We start from the raw sequence: 15,516 nt of genomic DNA on the forward strand, positions 1-15,516 counted from the left end.
TTGATAGACTAACTACTTTTCCGTAAATTAATTTAATTTGACAAAAAAATAGGAGTTTGAAGACTAAAGGAAACGAAGAATATTAAATGACGAGAAATCGGATCAAACATTAAACAATCGACAGCCCAAAGTTCCATGGCAGGTTAACATGCACTAGTCTTTTACCGATTCCATTTTATACCCCTCGGACATACCGGGAAACACAACCGTATCTATTCCGTCGGTCCCCTGTGGGCATCACCTTTGCCATTCACCGGAGTGAGTGTGGCCAGAATCACAAAACCACCCAGAACAACAATCAATATCCCCAAAGAGTTTACCAGCAAAGCCTCGGTAGAGTAGCGCCATATTACCCGGCTAGTTTGACGAAAAGTAAGCTTTTCCAAGATACCCGTAGCAGCAGTAGCAACAGCGAGCGCATACGTATACATCGCTAAGAACACGTGCCATGGCAACAATGCGGCTCTGCTGTTTCTTGAGCCACCCGGGTACCAAAACGTCACAAATCCAGCAGCCCACTGGTGCAGAAGAAATTAAAAGCAAAACACAAGACATGATTAAGATCCATATCTTCACAGAATGAAGACGAAATGCACTGGAAAGGAACAGGACAGAACAGAACAGAATAGAACCTGGATGACAAATAAGAAAAGGCAAGCTAGGCCCAACCATGAGTGCAGACTGTAAAAGTTTTCAATGCCCCTATCGTTGAGGAACTTCAGAGCAGCCCATACACCGATAGTACTCAAAATAAAAGCAAGGCACTGAATTGTAAGATGAACTAACTTTTTGAAGTTTTTAGTCCCGGGAACAGTCTTGTATGCCAGCATGGCTGCATCAATCAAATACCAAACAAGAGTTAAAACAAAGCAGGATGGTAAAGATACTGACCTTTTTCAGTATTCCATAACAGTTCGCATTCTTCGAGAATCCCTTATGCTCTCCCACCAGAAAAAAGATCGACACAATTGCTTGAATATAAGTTACCATATCACGTGTTCTGAAAACAATCCTTAAAGATCACCAAAGGATGATTTCCTTCAAGAAATGAAATTTTGAAACTTGATGACAAATTATTGAAATGAAAAGGGAAGTGAAGTGAAGACAAAACCCTGCAAACCCAAGGGAGAAAACTGAATGGAACTTAGTTTACTTTCTTCCCTGATTGAAACAAGAAGTAAATATATACTTTTCTGAAACCAGAGAATAGACAACTAAGACAAGTATAGTATCCGAAAATATCTATCTAATATGAACAATAGCTTCTGGCAAGGTAAAGAGAAACACAGGAGAAAACAAACTTGTGCTTATCAGCTTACGCAAGTATAATATTATGCATCCACAAAGTCTTAAAATAGTTTAAGCAGCATCCCTCCAAAATATCAATAATATCTCCAGAGAGAGAGAAAAGAGCATGAGATACATACTTCCATATCAATATCCTTCAAGGAGATCATGGCATTTTCCATAGTTTCTCAAGCAAATTCATGTAATGAAAAATTAAAGAAACTGCAGAAGATCACAGATACATGAAAAAATAGAGTAACTATAATAGTAATATAAGGGAAATTCACTTCTCAAGTCCTAAGAAAACCTCAACATGGCTATCAGAGAAAAAGGGGTAAGTTCTCAACAACTGCCAATTTCTAGACATGAATCGGCATTTTACCGAACACATAGTATTCTTTCATCTTATCCACTCGATATAATTTAATCTCAACAAATCAATCATCTCACAAGGACAAATATAGAACATTAAAGGAGATGGTTGGATGCATATAACAAAAACGTGAGGCATCAATCATCAAATAAAAAATGGCATTCACCTTCGCCATTTAAGAGCAGTAGTCCAATGACCATCAAAACAGGATGGACCTGCAATAAGCACACAAAAATGTTGACTTTACTGAAATGATAAAGAAAATACACCTCTTCATAGGCTGAACAGAGAAAGATGATGTTTAAAGGTCTGCTATGGTATTGTTGTATTACTTAGAAACATATTTTAGTTTATTGTAAGGCAAGCATAGTTGTAATTGATTAAAAAGGAATCACAGCTAAGATATAATATCAATTTGAACACAACTAATGTTGATCATCATAACTAGGAATCATTTATCAGAAAAAATGCTTTTTGCTTTTAATTTTCTTCGAAATGGGGGAAAATGTAGCAAAACCAATAACAAAATTTAACCAAAAAACTAGTGTTGATCATCATATTTTGTTACTCTCTCGTAAACTGCATTATGCGATTAACACTGAGAAGAATGGCAGCATGTCTTGAAGTTAAACAATGAAACATTAATTTCCAATGAATCATAATTTCCAGATTATGAATATTATCACAAATTATAAAGAAAAATGGCAATAAGATCAATTAATCACCAGATGTAACAAGGAGGGGGAGCGAAATTGGAGAGAACCCATTAAAGAAAAATCAAAATCAAAACTCAGTAGCTGGGAAATCAATTAAAATGAAATATCTTGCTTCTCTAGTATATATATATAGGATAAAGAGGGAAGAGATTACATTAAAGATGAGATCTTTGTTATCAGAGATGAGAGCCAATCCTCCTCTATAATGAAGAGTCCATGTGAAAAGAATAGCTGTTACTACGACTCCCAATACTCTAATTACCAAAAAGATTGGAAATTTGATCACTGGAACCCCCATTCCTGCACCACGAGAAAGGCAAGCATACAGCAAACAAAAAGGAAAAAAGTAAATGTTATTTTGAAGGTTTTGAGGGATGGGTTCTCTCAGAAGAATACGAAAAATCGGTGCCTTTGATTCCAATGGAGAGAACAGATCAGAGAGGAAGGCGTCGACCGTCGAGGTTTTCAAACTTTCACAGTAAACCAGGTTCTAAGCCAATACCCAGACATACGTATCCACGTTCGCTCAACTTTTACTAAATTATTAAACTTTTAATCAAGGCTTAATATAAAAAACATCTCAAAGTATACCTTTTTTTTCTCTATTAAGGTATTTAAATTTTTTTCGATTAAATCATTTGTCTAATATTATATATTTATTGTTTTAAGTATTTCAAGCGTAATTAATATTAATGATACAGGTCAAGTTTATAATTTTTTTTAAGTTTTATCTTTTATTTTTAAATAAAAAATATTATTTAAAAAAATAATATTCTTTTTAAGAAATTCCCCCTCCCTCTACCAGCCTCACGCACCATCCCCAATCCCTCACGCGTCATCCCTCTTCTTCCCCTCTCCCTTCCCGAATAGATTAGACTCTCTCTTCTGTGTTCTTTTTTCAAAGAGAAAATAATTTCAGTGGCCAAAAATCTCATATAATATACGATTTTAACTAATTTTTTTCGGATTTGTCAAAATGACCAACAAAATCGCAATGCGATCGCTAATTCGCAACGCGATCTCCATTATCGCAAATCAGTTTCCAGATTCGCAACGCGATTATGACTATCGCAATGCGATTTTCCAATTTCGCGTTGCGATTTTCCCAATTCGCAATGCGAATAAGTAAATCGTAATGCGAATTTGGAAAATCGCAATGCGATACTGACTATCGCAACGCGATAATACAAAATCGCAATGCGATACTGACTTTCACAACGCGATACTGACTTTCGCAACGCGATTCTGACTTTCGCAACGCGATTCTGACTTTCGCAACGAGATTCTGACTATCGCAACGAGATAATAGAGAATCGCAATGCGATTTTCAAAGTTCGCAACAGGTTTTAGTTTCGCAACATCCTTCTGAGTGGGACATACCATATGACTTACAAACAGTTTTGCCACCAGCCATGGACAGAAGGCTACCTGGCCGATCAAAAAGTCACGATCGTATACCGTCTAAGGGTGAAGAGAAGAAGAGATCGACATGTAGTCGGTGCAAGGAAAGTGATCATACAAGGTTGACATGTGGTTCATCAGTGCCATCACAATCATCTTTTCCTCTACCAAAATATGGATCCTCATCAAAATCCAAAGCTCATATGGTGTCAAGAAAAAGGCAATCAAAATCGCAATCATCTTCAAAATCCCAATCACACCCGGCTTCACCTTTTGGGACTGTTAACTTAGGTGATTTTTAAATGCAAACGTTGTATTATGTGTATTTTATGTGTGCACTTTTAACATTTTCAGTTAGGCATGTATTAGTAACTTGAGTTTGAACATTGCTATGATCTGTTCAGTTGTTATCACTTATTAGACATTCATTTGACTATCGCAACGGGGAAATCGCAACGCGAAAATGACTATCGCAACGCGAAAATGGCTATCGCAACGCGAAAATGGCTATCGCAACGAGAAAATCGCAATGCGAAATGAAAATCGCATTGCGATTTTCTCGTTGCGATTTTCATTTCGCATTGCGATTCTCTCGTTGCGATAGTCAGTTTCGTGTTGCAATAGTCTGTTTTGCCTTCAACATAATGCAGATTGAAAATCAACAAATCAACTATTACATTTCAAACAATTAAACAAGCACAAATAAGAATTATGTACACATCAATTAAACAAATCAACATTTACAAATCATTTTTTACAAATCAATTAAACAATCAAAAAATAATAATAATTCTTATTTCCTCATCAATTATTGAATCAATGAATCAACTTTTACACCCGTACATCCATTTCACGCAGCTCACTTAAGGATTAACCTGCAGAAACCAAACATTTGCTCAAACAAGACTTCCTACACATCTAAAACCTACAAACAGCAAATTATTGAATTCTAGGTACTTAACCAAACATTTTCAAACCAAAAGGAGTATATATGTTAACAAAACTTGCATTTGACTTACCAATTAACAATGGATACTTTCATAACGCGGATGTAGGTAGGCAGCATCTCGAATATATCGCTCTAGCCATATAATGCCGAAACCACAAGCCTACTGCAGCTCTATCTCTATCGGTGGGAGGTAGAAACTCTGTGCTTCCCGTCGTCAAACGCACCAAGCACATGCATACGAGAGGACCACAATCCCCTCTGGCTCCCGGTGATTATTATGGCGCGGTCTCGTCTCTAACAACTGGGATATTGAACTTCTTTGGCTTTTTGTGTCCAGAATGAGTCCAATAATTTATCCCATCCAAGAATTTAGCCAAATGAGAGCTCCATCCCTTGATAATATCTCTCAAATCAGACAGTGATATGTAAGTTATCATGCTGTCATATACTATTATCTTCAGGGATGGGAGCTGAAGTTGGACGAGAAGCCAATGACGACGTTCCAAAACAGGGATAAACACCTGCAATCATAAGTAATAATTCATTTATTTGCGCACTTATTTATGAACACCTTTAAAAAATTTAAAAAATAAACACTAATCTTATCGACCTCCCACCATGCAGGATAAAGTTTAGCTTGTCCATTGCCCAACGAAAATGATTCATCTCGTTGATTCTTCAAGTGAACTGTGTGAAAAGCCGCCGGCATTATTGTATATCGCGAATTTTTTTTATTTTCCTAAGCTTCCTTATTATTAGAAGACGTGACACCTACGCATCGATATGCTATTTTACAAAAAAAGACATGTATTAGTGAATTACATTAATTTTTAAAAAAATTAATCAAAATCATATATAAGACAAATATAAGACTTACCTCCACATCGAAATAGCCACTGTCTTCAACCTCTAATAACACACCTCACCAAGACCGATTAAGCAACAAATACATCTCATCGTTGAGTTTGCTTATGTCAGTGTAACACCCTTGGCTCCGCTCATGTAGATAAAAATCAACTGCGGTCTTAGCCCAAAGGGTATTATCCAGAATTGTTTCCGGTAGTTGTCTCCTCTCCACTTCAGATACCGGAAGGGTACTAGCCGGTAACTCATACGAGAGCCAACTCTCATCCATCATGTTCGGCAACGGTGGGGGTTTCTCAATAATTCGATATATTACCCCATATGAATCAGGCTCTGGAATGGTGGGAGGGACCTCTTCAACGATGACAGTGGCCTCTTGAACGGTGGGGGGGACTCTTGAGGGATGATAGGGGCCTCTTGAACGATTGGAGGGGACTCTTGAGGGATGACAGGTGAGTCGGGCTTCTTCTTGCGGAGTCTTCGCACCATTGGGGTGAACGGAGACGTAATAGCACGTGCACGCCGTCTGATGCGTGAACTCCGTCTTGCAAGGAAAACCCGACGTAAAGCATCCACCTTATCGGGCCGCTAAAAAAAATTAATACATAAATAAGTAAATAAACAGACATGATATTAAACAAAGACAAATATGTTTCAAACTTGCATTGTATTCACCCAAGTCATTATTCTATCATAGTTCACAAAATGCATCAGATAACATTCCAGAAGTAAGCACTTATATAAACATTTAAAAGGACAACATATACAAACATTCCAGAAGAAGAATAGTTTACTTTCGTACCACGAAACTTACTTTCGCAACGCGAAAATGACTATCGCAATGCGGAAATGGCTATCGCAACGCGGAAATGGCTATCGCAATGCGAAATGAAAATCGCAACGACAAAATCGCAACGCGAAACACAAATCGCATTGCGATTTTCATTTCGCGTTGCGATTTTGTCGTTGCGATTTTCATTTTGCATTGCAATTTTGTCGTTGCGATTTTCATTTCGCATTGCGATAGCCATTTCCGCGTTTCGATAGTCATTTTCGTGTTGCGAAAGTAAACTATTCTTCTTCTGCAAATTGAAACTTGAATGGATTGCATTACTTCAACCAAAAGACAAAAACAAATACTAACAAAAACAATTTAGCAGTATTGGCAGCAACCGAATGAATTTATTAAGCAATCTAAGTGAAATGGTTAATCTAAGTGAAATTACGAGTAAATTTATCATCAAGTTAAATATGAAAAATCTTAAACTTACCTCGTTGCGTAGAGTATGAACCTCATTCTGCAACGATGCTACCATCTCACGTAGAGTGGCTACCTCACCGCGTAAAGTAGACACCTCAACACGCCATGCACCATCGTCTTTGCGTAAAGTATCGACCTCCTCACGCAAGGCATTGACCTCATCACGTAACTCCCCTAACTCATCCCATGGAGGTGGAGGTGGAGGTGGAGAACATGGAGATAAACGTCGTGGCATCTTTGCCGGTCGCCTATCTTGCGGTGATGGTGGAGAAGAGGCTCGATGATGTGACAGAATAGGTGATGGCTGTCGTTGTGTAGGTGTATAGTCGGGTCGATCAGGTGATGGCTCTGGGTGAGGTGATAGCTCTGGGTGAGGTGATGGCTCCCGAAGTGGTAAGCTCAGCTTCCGTGGGTGTCAGCCTCTGTAATGGAGTGTTGGCCTCCTAACAATATAAAAGCTCAAACAAAGTTAAACGTGTACTAGTAATAACTTGTTTATAAACATATGGTAGTATTTATGTTAACTTACATTATTTATTGTCGTATACCGTAGTAAATCTTCCCATTGCAAGGTCCGTTTCCTCTTCCAGGAAATAGCCTTGGGAATATCATTTGAAGTTTTTATTGCATATGTCTTCATGGCGGGAAAGGCCTCAAATATCCAAATCTACAAACAATATAATAACAAACATTAGTAATTGTTAAATAATTACTTATAATTTTGGAAACATTATATAAAAATTCTTACCTTAAAGGCCCAAATAAAGCCTGTCAAAGTGTATTTGGAACCATCGCCATGCAAACTTTTTCGATCATCCAAGGCAGACGATAACTTATTCCATGTAGCTTTCCATAAATACGAGCCCCACGAAAACAGGTTCCACGCATTTAGGTCTTCTACCAATTTGATTAGATCATTCGGAATAGGTTGTCTGGTCTCTCTGCCTAAAAAGCCGGCATGCAAAAGTATTAGAAGGCATACTCGGACAACATCGACGTCATCCATCCGAGTAAAACCATCTTTCTTATTCAATAATCTCGTCAGGTCTCTTCCACGTGTAGATTCGGCCTCTCCAGCTCAGGAAAAACCCGGGATAACCATGATGGGCGGGTAATGTGTCTAGTGTACCGACCTACATCATCGTGTCCGAAGCGTAGACCGGTGATTAAGCAAAACTCCTCCCGCCCAAAACACGTATACGTCGGTGGAAAATCAAACCATATCTCTTCATCAAGACGTTGTATAGTATCTGGTAGATCCCTAGTCATGGTTTGAAGAAACAGGTGTGTCAACATCGCATCTCCACCGGGATGTTGTACTTTCAGCCATGGCCCGAAGCAAGTATCCTCAAACATTTTTGTTTGTGCAGGTGAAAGCTTCGACGCAATTGTTTTGGCCAGGCTGACTTTATTTCTTAAGGTCAATTGAGACGAATAAAAGTTCTACAAAAACAATAAACATACTAAGTTAGATATACCAAAAACTACACTGTGAAGATATACCAAAAACAATAATAAACATAAAGAGTAGTAGTTTATTCTTCAAACTTAAATTTGCAACACTGTGAATTTCTTATTTGTCTTTGTTTTTTGGTTGAAGTAATGCAATTCATTCAAGTTTCAATTTGCAGAAGAAGAATAGTTTCTGAAAATGAAAATCGCAACACGAAAATGACAATCGCAACACGAATTTGACTATCGCAACGAGAGAATAAAATCACGTTGCAATTTTGTCGTTGCGATTTTCATTTCGCGTTGCGATTCTCGGTTGATTTAATAAGCAATCTAAGTGAAATGGTTAATCTATTATTGAAATTACCAGTAAACTTATCATCAATTTCAATATGAAAAACCTAATAATAATGCAAAAATTTCAAAAAGAAAATAATTAAAAAAACTAACCCTTGGTGGTTGATTTGGTTGATTTTCCATTTCTGATTGTGAGGGTGGCTCTGAGAGATGGAGATAGACGGATTTCGCCGGAGATGGGGACGGATTTCGTCGGAGATGGGTGAGAGAGTGAGAGATGGAGATGGGACTGAGTTGTGATTTTAGGTTTTAGGTTATGAGTTGCGATTACGGGATATACTGTGGACGGTTCAGTGTTCCAATATATTAATATTCATGTTTGGAATTTGAAAATAAAATACGCTTTGCGATACTAATGGCGCTTTGAAAACCACATTGCGATTATGTATTATCTCGTTGCGAAAGTCAGTATCACGTTGCGATTTTGTATTATCGCGTTGCGATAGTCAGTATCGCATTGCGATTTTCCAAATTCGCATTGCGATTTTCCAAATTCGCATTGCGATTTTCCAAATTCGCATTGCGATTTTCCAAATTCGCATTGCGATTTACTTATTCGCATTGCGAATTGTTCGCATTGCGAATTGGGAAAATCGCAACGCGAAATTGGAAAATCGCATTGCGATAGTAATAATCGCGTTGTGAATCTGGAAACTGATTTGCGATAATGGAGATCGCGTTGCGAATTAGCGATCGCATTGCGATTTTGTTGGTCATTTTGGCAAATCCGGAAAAAATTGGTTAAAATCGTATATTATATGGGATTTTTGGTTACTGATATTATTTTCTCTTTTTCAAATGGTTGATTAGTAATCGACCAAATGTTTTTTAAGGTATTTGAATGGTTAAGATTTTAGGGATATAAGTTTAAGAAATTGTGGGATTAAGACGACGATCGATCATTGGATGAGCGATGATAACGATTGAGATAATTCTTCGTCAATGACGGTGACTAAGGTGATGGTAGTGACAATAATAATGATGACTGGTATTTGGGATTTGAAATTAAGATTCTTAATGTTTTATTTTTTTTAGATTTAAGAAAATTTAAGATTTTTTTTAAAAAAAGTAATTTTATTTTTTTGTTTTAAGTAAAAAATTCAAAATTTTATAAAATGTGACATGTGTTATTTAACAATAAAATTTAACGGCAATGACAGTTCATGAACCTAAAAGTGTAACGTTTGAAATGTTAAAAACTTGGATTGACTTAAAACTAGTTTAGGCACCTAAGTGAGAAAAATACAGTTTAGGTACTAATTTTTATATTAAGCCTTTAATGAAGGTCAAATTATATTTTTTTTATTAATATAGGTTGATTACAAATGATATTATCTGTTCTAAAGACTCTCAATCATTTAACAATGAATGCTTAAATATCATGCAATCGTTGGTGCTCGAACTCAGGACCTCTAGAGACAACAATCATCCTTTTAATCATTGAAACCATTTGGTTCGTGCTCGAATTATCATTTTAGTAAAACTAAACCTTGATGATTTAATTGTTTGGATAAACTATAAAAATGATTATTAATGTTGGAGTAAGTTTCCATTTTTCCCATTCATGTTTCAAAATTAATGATTTAATCAATAATGTTATCGATTTATAATAAATATGTCACTTGTTGTTAACAACTATTATTGTAATAATGAAATATTGATGTGGTGCGGTTGATATAGCACCATTTGGCTAAGCAAGATAGTTACGTTCACTAGTCGTTTACTATCTTCTATTTTTAATGGTTTAATTAAAAAAATGCTCAAACTATATGTTTTTGCAGTCACTTAACGGACTTTTTTAATGGCCGTTATAGTTGAAATACATATTGAACTTATTTAAATAATTAAGTGATCATATTAACGTAAATTTAAAAATGATACATTTTGATACCAACTCCTAGTTCGTGGTCATTCAAGTAGTTTACCCTATACTATATTATATGTATAAAAATTAGCTCATATTTTTTTTGAATGATAATTAGCTCATATTTTATTTACTTATTATACCTGTACAAGTTATACAACGCTCCTAACTAACTAAGTGACTGACTGACAAAACGCAAAAATCTACTGATTTTTTAAAGGCAAAAGAGTAATTTTTGTCCTTGTAGTAAACTTAATTTATTATTTTCGTTCATATCGTATTTTCGCATCAATTTAACCATCGAAATCGCTCAATTACACCATTCTCTAACCCTACCCCTAACTTAAAAACCTAAATTATAATCTTTAAACCCTAAACCATAATTCTATTGCCTCAAATACTAACTTAGGATTTATAATTTAGGGTTTTAAGTTAGGGATAGAATTATATAGAATAGTGTAATTGAGCAACTTCGAGAGTTAAATTGATACGAAAATATGATAGAGGTGAAAATGTTAAATTTAACATACTACAAGGGTAAAGATGACCCTTAACCTTTTTCAAAATCAATTTGTCTATTCGAACCTTCTTTGATATCGTAATCGCCAAATATTTTGGGATCCTAATTTTTTTTTACATCTTTACTCCCAAATAATGTACTCCTACGACATCTTTTTCATAAAGCCAACAAGGAACTATTAGTTTGATTAAAAATTTCAAAATAAAATAATATATATATATATATTAAATATATAATAATTATTTCATACAAAAATAGTGAATTATATATTTTATAATGGATTATGATATTATTATGTGCCTTTTAATTATATTTTATAAATAAAAATAGAAAACACAGGACATCATTATCAATTCCATTGTAAAATAATTTTTCTATTATTAGTAGATAGAATAATAAGCCTTAGATATATTAGTATAATGTTTGGTGTTACAACAGGTAGAAAAATAAGATTTAAAACATTATGAAAAAGAGGATAGAGTTGTTCACAAATTTTATTTAAAATTAAAAAATAATTTGTCTGTGAATCATGTTACTTGCTTAGGAATAAACATATAATTTTATATTAATTATATGAGTTTATAAAAGTTATATCAGAGAGTTAAAAGAGTATAAAATTATAAAATTAAAATAAAATAAAATTAGATCATCAATAAAAATATATAAAAATATTTAAATTATATAAAATTTAATTTTTTAAAAAATATAACCACTTTTAATACTTTCTTGATCAATTCATGTATATTTTATTTTTCCTATCCGTTGACAATATATTATAATCATACAATTTTAATACAAACAAAATAATGTACCATATAAGTACCACGTTACATGTAAGGATAGACTGAGAGGGTGCTATGGATGTAGTCGCATTCCTAGAATTTTCAAATTTCCCTATATTTTAGATTTTTTTGTATTTTTTTATTGATTATTTAATTTCGCACCCTATAAGATTTTATAACTCCTCATTCCTTAAAATTTTTAATATAACTTCTTAAATTCGTACTCCTAATAAAATTTCTACGTCACGGACTAATTATATGTATTAATAGAATAAAAAATAATTTTTTATTTGTAAATAATTAATTTTTGAAATCTTGAACACTCGGATATTAACGTTAAAAACCTTGTTATTTTAAATCTTAACCCCCCAAAAGTTGGTTGGAGATTTGCCAATTGCCATTAAAACGCAATTAGGAAATGCAATCCCTTAAATTACACGACAGATCACTTAATTATTGTTTCCTTACAAAATATATATAAATATAATATAAGGAACGAGCCAAGTTGCCAACTCAAATCCACTGCTTTTTTACCCCTTAGCACGATTTTAATAATCAATGTTCATCAACAATCTTAAGATTCTCTATCTTTTTTACCCTTAATTCTTTTCCCAGAAACCAAGCTAAATTCCTAAAATTCATCAATTTCCAAAAGTTTCCATTATCAGCTGAAAAAAAAAACAAAAAATAAAGTTTCCCATGAAATCCATCTTCCAATCCTTTAGCTACTGAAAACCAACTTTCCAGTACTGGAAACCAAAGCAAAGCCATGAAACTGATTTCCAGCATAATGTGTATCTTCCCCTTGTTGCTATGGACAGCAGCATTTTTGGTCGGCGTCAACTCAGATCTAGGTTCCGACAGGGCAGCCTTAGTGGCTCTTCGAGCAGCTGTCGGTGGACGGTCACGTCTATGGAATCTGTCGACCAGCCCATGTACTTGGACCGGTGTAAACTGCAGCGGAAACAGAGTCGTCGAGTTAAGAATGCCCGGAATGGGACTGTCGGGTAAGCTGCCCATTGCTATCGGCAACTTAACTCAGCTCCAAACGCTCTCTCTTCGTTTCAATGCTCTTTCCGGACCGATCCCGTCTGATTTTCCCAAGCTTACATCCCTTCGAAACCTCTACTTGCAAGGTAATGCGTTTTCCGGTGATATTCCTCAGTTTTTGTTCACTTTGCAGAACCTGGTTAGGCTTGATCTTGCAGAAAATAATTTCACTGGATCGATCCCCGCGAGTGTTAACAATTTGACTAGGCTGGGTACTTTGTATTTGGAGAACAATCAGTTATCTGGGTCAATACCCGATATTAATCTGTCTACACTTAAGCAATTCAATGTTTCTTTTAATCAATTGAATGGATCAATCCCAAAGGGGTTGTCTGGGAATCCTAAGACTGCTTTTCAAGGAAATGCTTTATGTGGGAAGCCATTGGTTTCTTGTAATGGGGAAGAAAGTAGTGGGAGTAAATTGTCTGGTGGAGCTATTGCCGGTATTGTTATTGGATCGGTGATTCTTTTTCTGTTGATTTTGTTTCTATTGATATGTTTATGTAGAAGGAAGAGTGGTAAGAAAATGGAGAATAGGGACATTGCCCCTACAAAACAGACTCAGGTTGAAATTCATAGAGAAAAGGCAATAGAGGAAGGTAATATTAACAGAAGCAATGGGTTACCAGGGGTAGTCAGTAGTAATAACAGAAGTAATGGGTTATCTGGGGTAGTCAAAAAGGATGCTAAGAGTAATGGTAGTAAGAGTTTGATGTTTTTCGGGAAGACGGAGAATGTGTTTGATCTGGATGATTTGTTGAGGGCTTCTGCAGAGGTTTTGGGGAAGGGAAATTTCGGGACGACTTATAAGGCAACATTGCAGATGGGGATGGTTGTTGCGGTGAAGAGGCTTAAGGATGTGACGGTGCCGGAGAAGGAAATCGAGGAGAAGATGGCGGTAGTCGGAGCCATGGATCACAGCAACTTGGTCCCATTGAGGGCCTGCTACTTTAGTGGGGATGAGAAGCTTCTTGTTTATGATTACATGCCCATGGGAAGCTTGCACGCACTTTTGCATGGTATCTATCTCTTCTTCTTTCATGATTTTGTGTATCCTTTTAATATGCTGTAAATTTACCTAATGTTGAGAAATGAGATATTTAATGTTTGGTATAAGAGATTACATTACGGAAAATCAGGTAACAGAGGAGCTAGTAGGACTCCATTGAATTGGGACACTCGGTGGGGCATTGCCCTTGGAGCTGCTAAAGGCATTGCATACCTGCACTCCAAGGGCCCCGGCATCTCCAATGGAAACGTCAAATCCTCAAACATCCTACTCGCTACATCCTATGAAGCTCGTGTATCTGATTTTGGTCTTGCTCAACTTGCTAGTCCCTCGTCGGCTCCCACCCGTGTCGATGGCTACCGTGCTCCAGAGGTTACGGATGCTCGTAAAGTATCCCAAAAAGCTGATGTCTTTAGCTTCGGCATATTGCTTCTAGAACTACTTACCGGTAAGGCACCCACACATGCGGTACTAAATGAGGAAGGAGTAGACCTCCCGAGATGGGTCCAATCTGTGGTTCGAGAGGAGTGGACAGCCGAAGTGTTTGACCTTGAACTTCTGAGAGACCCCAATGTCGAGGAAGATATGGTCCAACTCTTACAACTAGCCATCGATTGCAGCGCTCAATATCCTGACAAGCGTCCTTCCATGGCCGAGGTGACGAACCAAATTGAACACCTCGGTCGCTCAAGCTCTGTGAACTAGACTGATGTTGCACCTTCTTCAGTAAAAGGACTAAAGCAAACACCTATCTTTCGTTTGTTTTTTCTTTCCATTTTCATTACGCCTAGGTAGAGTTTGATTCTTTAAGAAACAACGCATTCCCTTTCTTTTTTTTCAACATTCACGGCAACATTTTGCTTATTCTCTTGTAACTTTGCAGTTTTATTATTGTATTTGGTAAGGGGATTTGCTTTATTATGCAACTCCGTAAAAATTAAGTTGCTTCACAAAGAATCTTAAATCTTCTTCTCCACCACCAAACAACAATGTCCATTGCTTTTGGTACAAACTTGATTTGGAAATTTGTTAAGTTGGTTCAAGAGTATAGAACCAATGGGTGGTCCACTTTTCGTTAATTAGGTCACAAATAAGATTATACCTATTCAAAGCAAATGATTTTACACATACGAATCTTAAAGAAATAATATTACAAATTTAGAGATGTACTGAAATTGCAAAATTTAAAGAATACAAAATTAGATCATCAAAATAGGGTAAAGTACAAAAGTAATCTCTTGGCTATACAATATCACAATACTCGAATTCAAGACATCAAGATATAACAAAAAATCACTTAATCACCGAAATAATTTATTCGTGCAAATACCCAAAAAAAATTCACCTATATGAAAATTTAAAAATTTTAAAAAAATGCTTCTCCAAGTAGCCTTTGGTTTATTCCTACCATCACGAGATAAAAATAAATAACACGTTAATTCCCTTTAAAAGATCAATTCCATAAATACAATATCTAAATTATTTTAAAAATTAATAATTATTAAAATATATTAAAATTTTGACATAATGTCAAAATTAGCTCCAGACATTTATTAAAATGGTGATTTTCCCCTATTCTATTTTTTTGGAACATTTTGGCTCGCAACATTTCATTTTAGGGCAAAAAAAAA

The 15,516-nt window shown here is 35.7% G+C and overlaps 2 protein-coding genes across 2 annotated transcripts; one reads left to right on the forward strand and one right to left on the reverse strand.

Moving 5' to 3' along the window:
* On the reverse strand, nt 1–2,895 carry LOC120171027 (probable transmembrane ascorbate ferrireductase 2). Its single transcript, XM_039178841.1, has 4 exons — nt 2,531–2,895; nt 1,827–1,875; nt 633–832; nt 1–518 (listed from the first exon to the last, which is right to left on the reverse strand). Exons 1-4 carry the CDS (start codon nt 2,672–2,674, stop codon nt 213–215), a joined length of 699 nt encoding a protein of 232 aa, XP_039034772.1. The 5' UTR covers nt 2,675–2,895; the 3' UTR covers nt 1–212.
* A 9,473-nt stretch (nt 2,896–12,368) lies between these two features.
* LOC120171026 (probable inactive receptor kinase At5g16590) lies at nt 12,369–14,822 on the forward strand. The gene is made up of 2 exons (XM_039178840.1): nt 12,369–13,895; nt 14,016–14,822. Exons 1-2 carry the CDS (start codon nt 12,596–12,598, stop codon nt 14,588–14,590), a joined length of 1,875 nt encoding a protein of 624 aa, XP_039034771.1. The 5' UTR covers nt 12,369–12,595; the 3' UTR covers nt 14,591–14,822.
* The last annotated feature ends 694 nt before the right edge of the window (nt 14,823–15,516 follow it).

This window comes from Hibiscus syriacus, unplaced genomic scaffold (assembly GCF_006381635.1).
Source record: "Hibiscus syriacus cultivar Baekdansim isolate YM2019G1 unplaced genomic scaffold, ASM638163v2 tig00111810_pilon, whole genome shotgun sequence".
In the NCBI taxonomy this organism is placed as follows: domain Eukaryota; kingdom Viridiplantae; phylum Streptophyta; class Magnoliopsida; order Malvales; family Malvaceae; genus Hibiscus; species Hibiscus syriacus.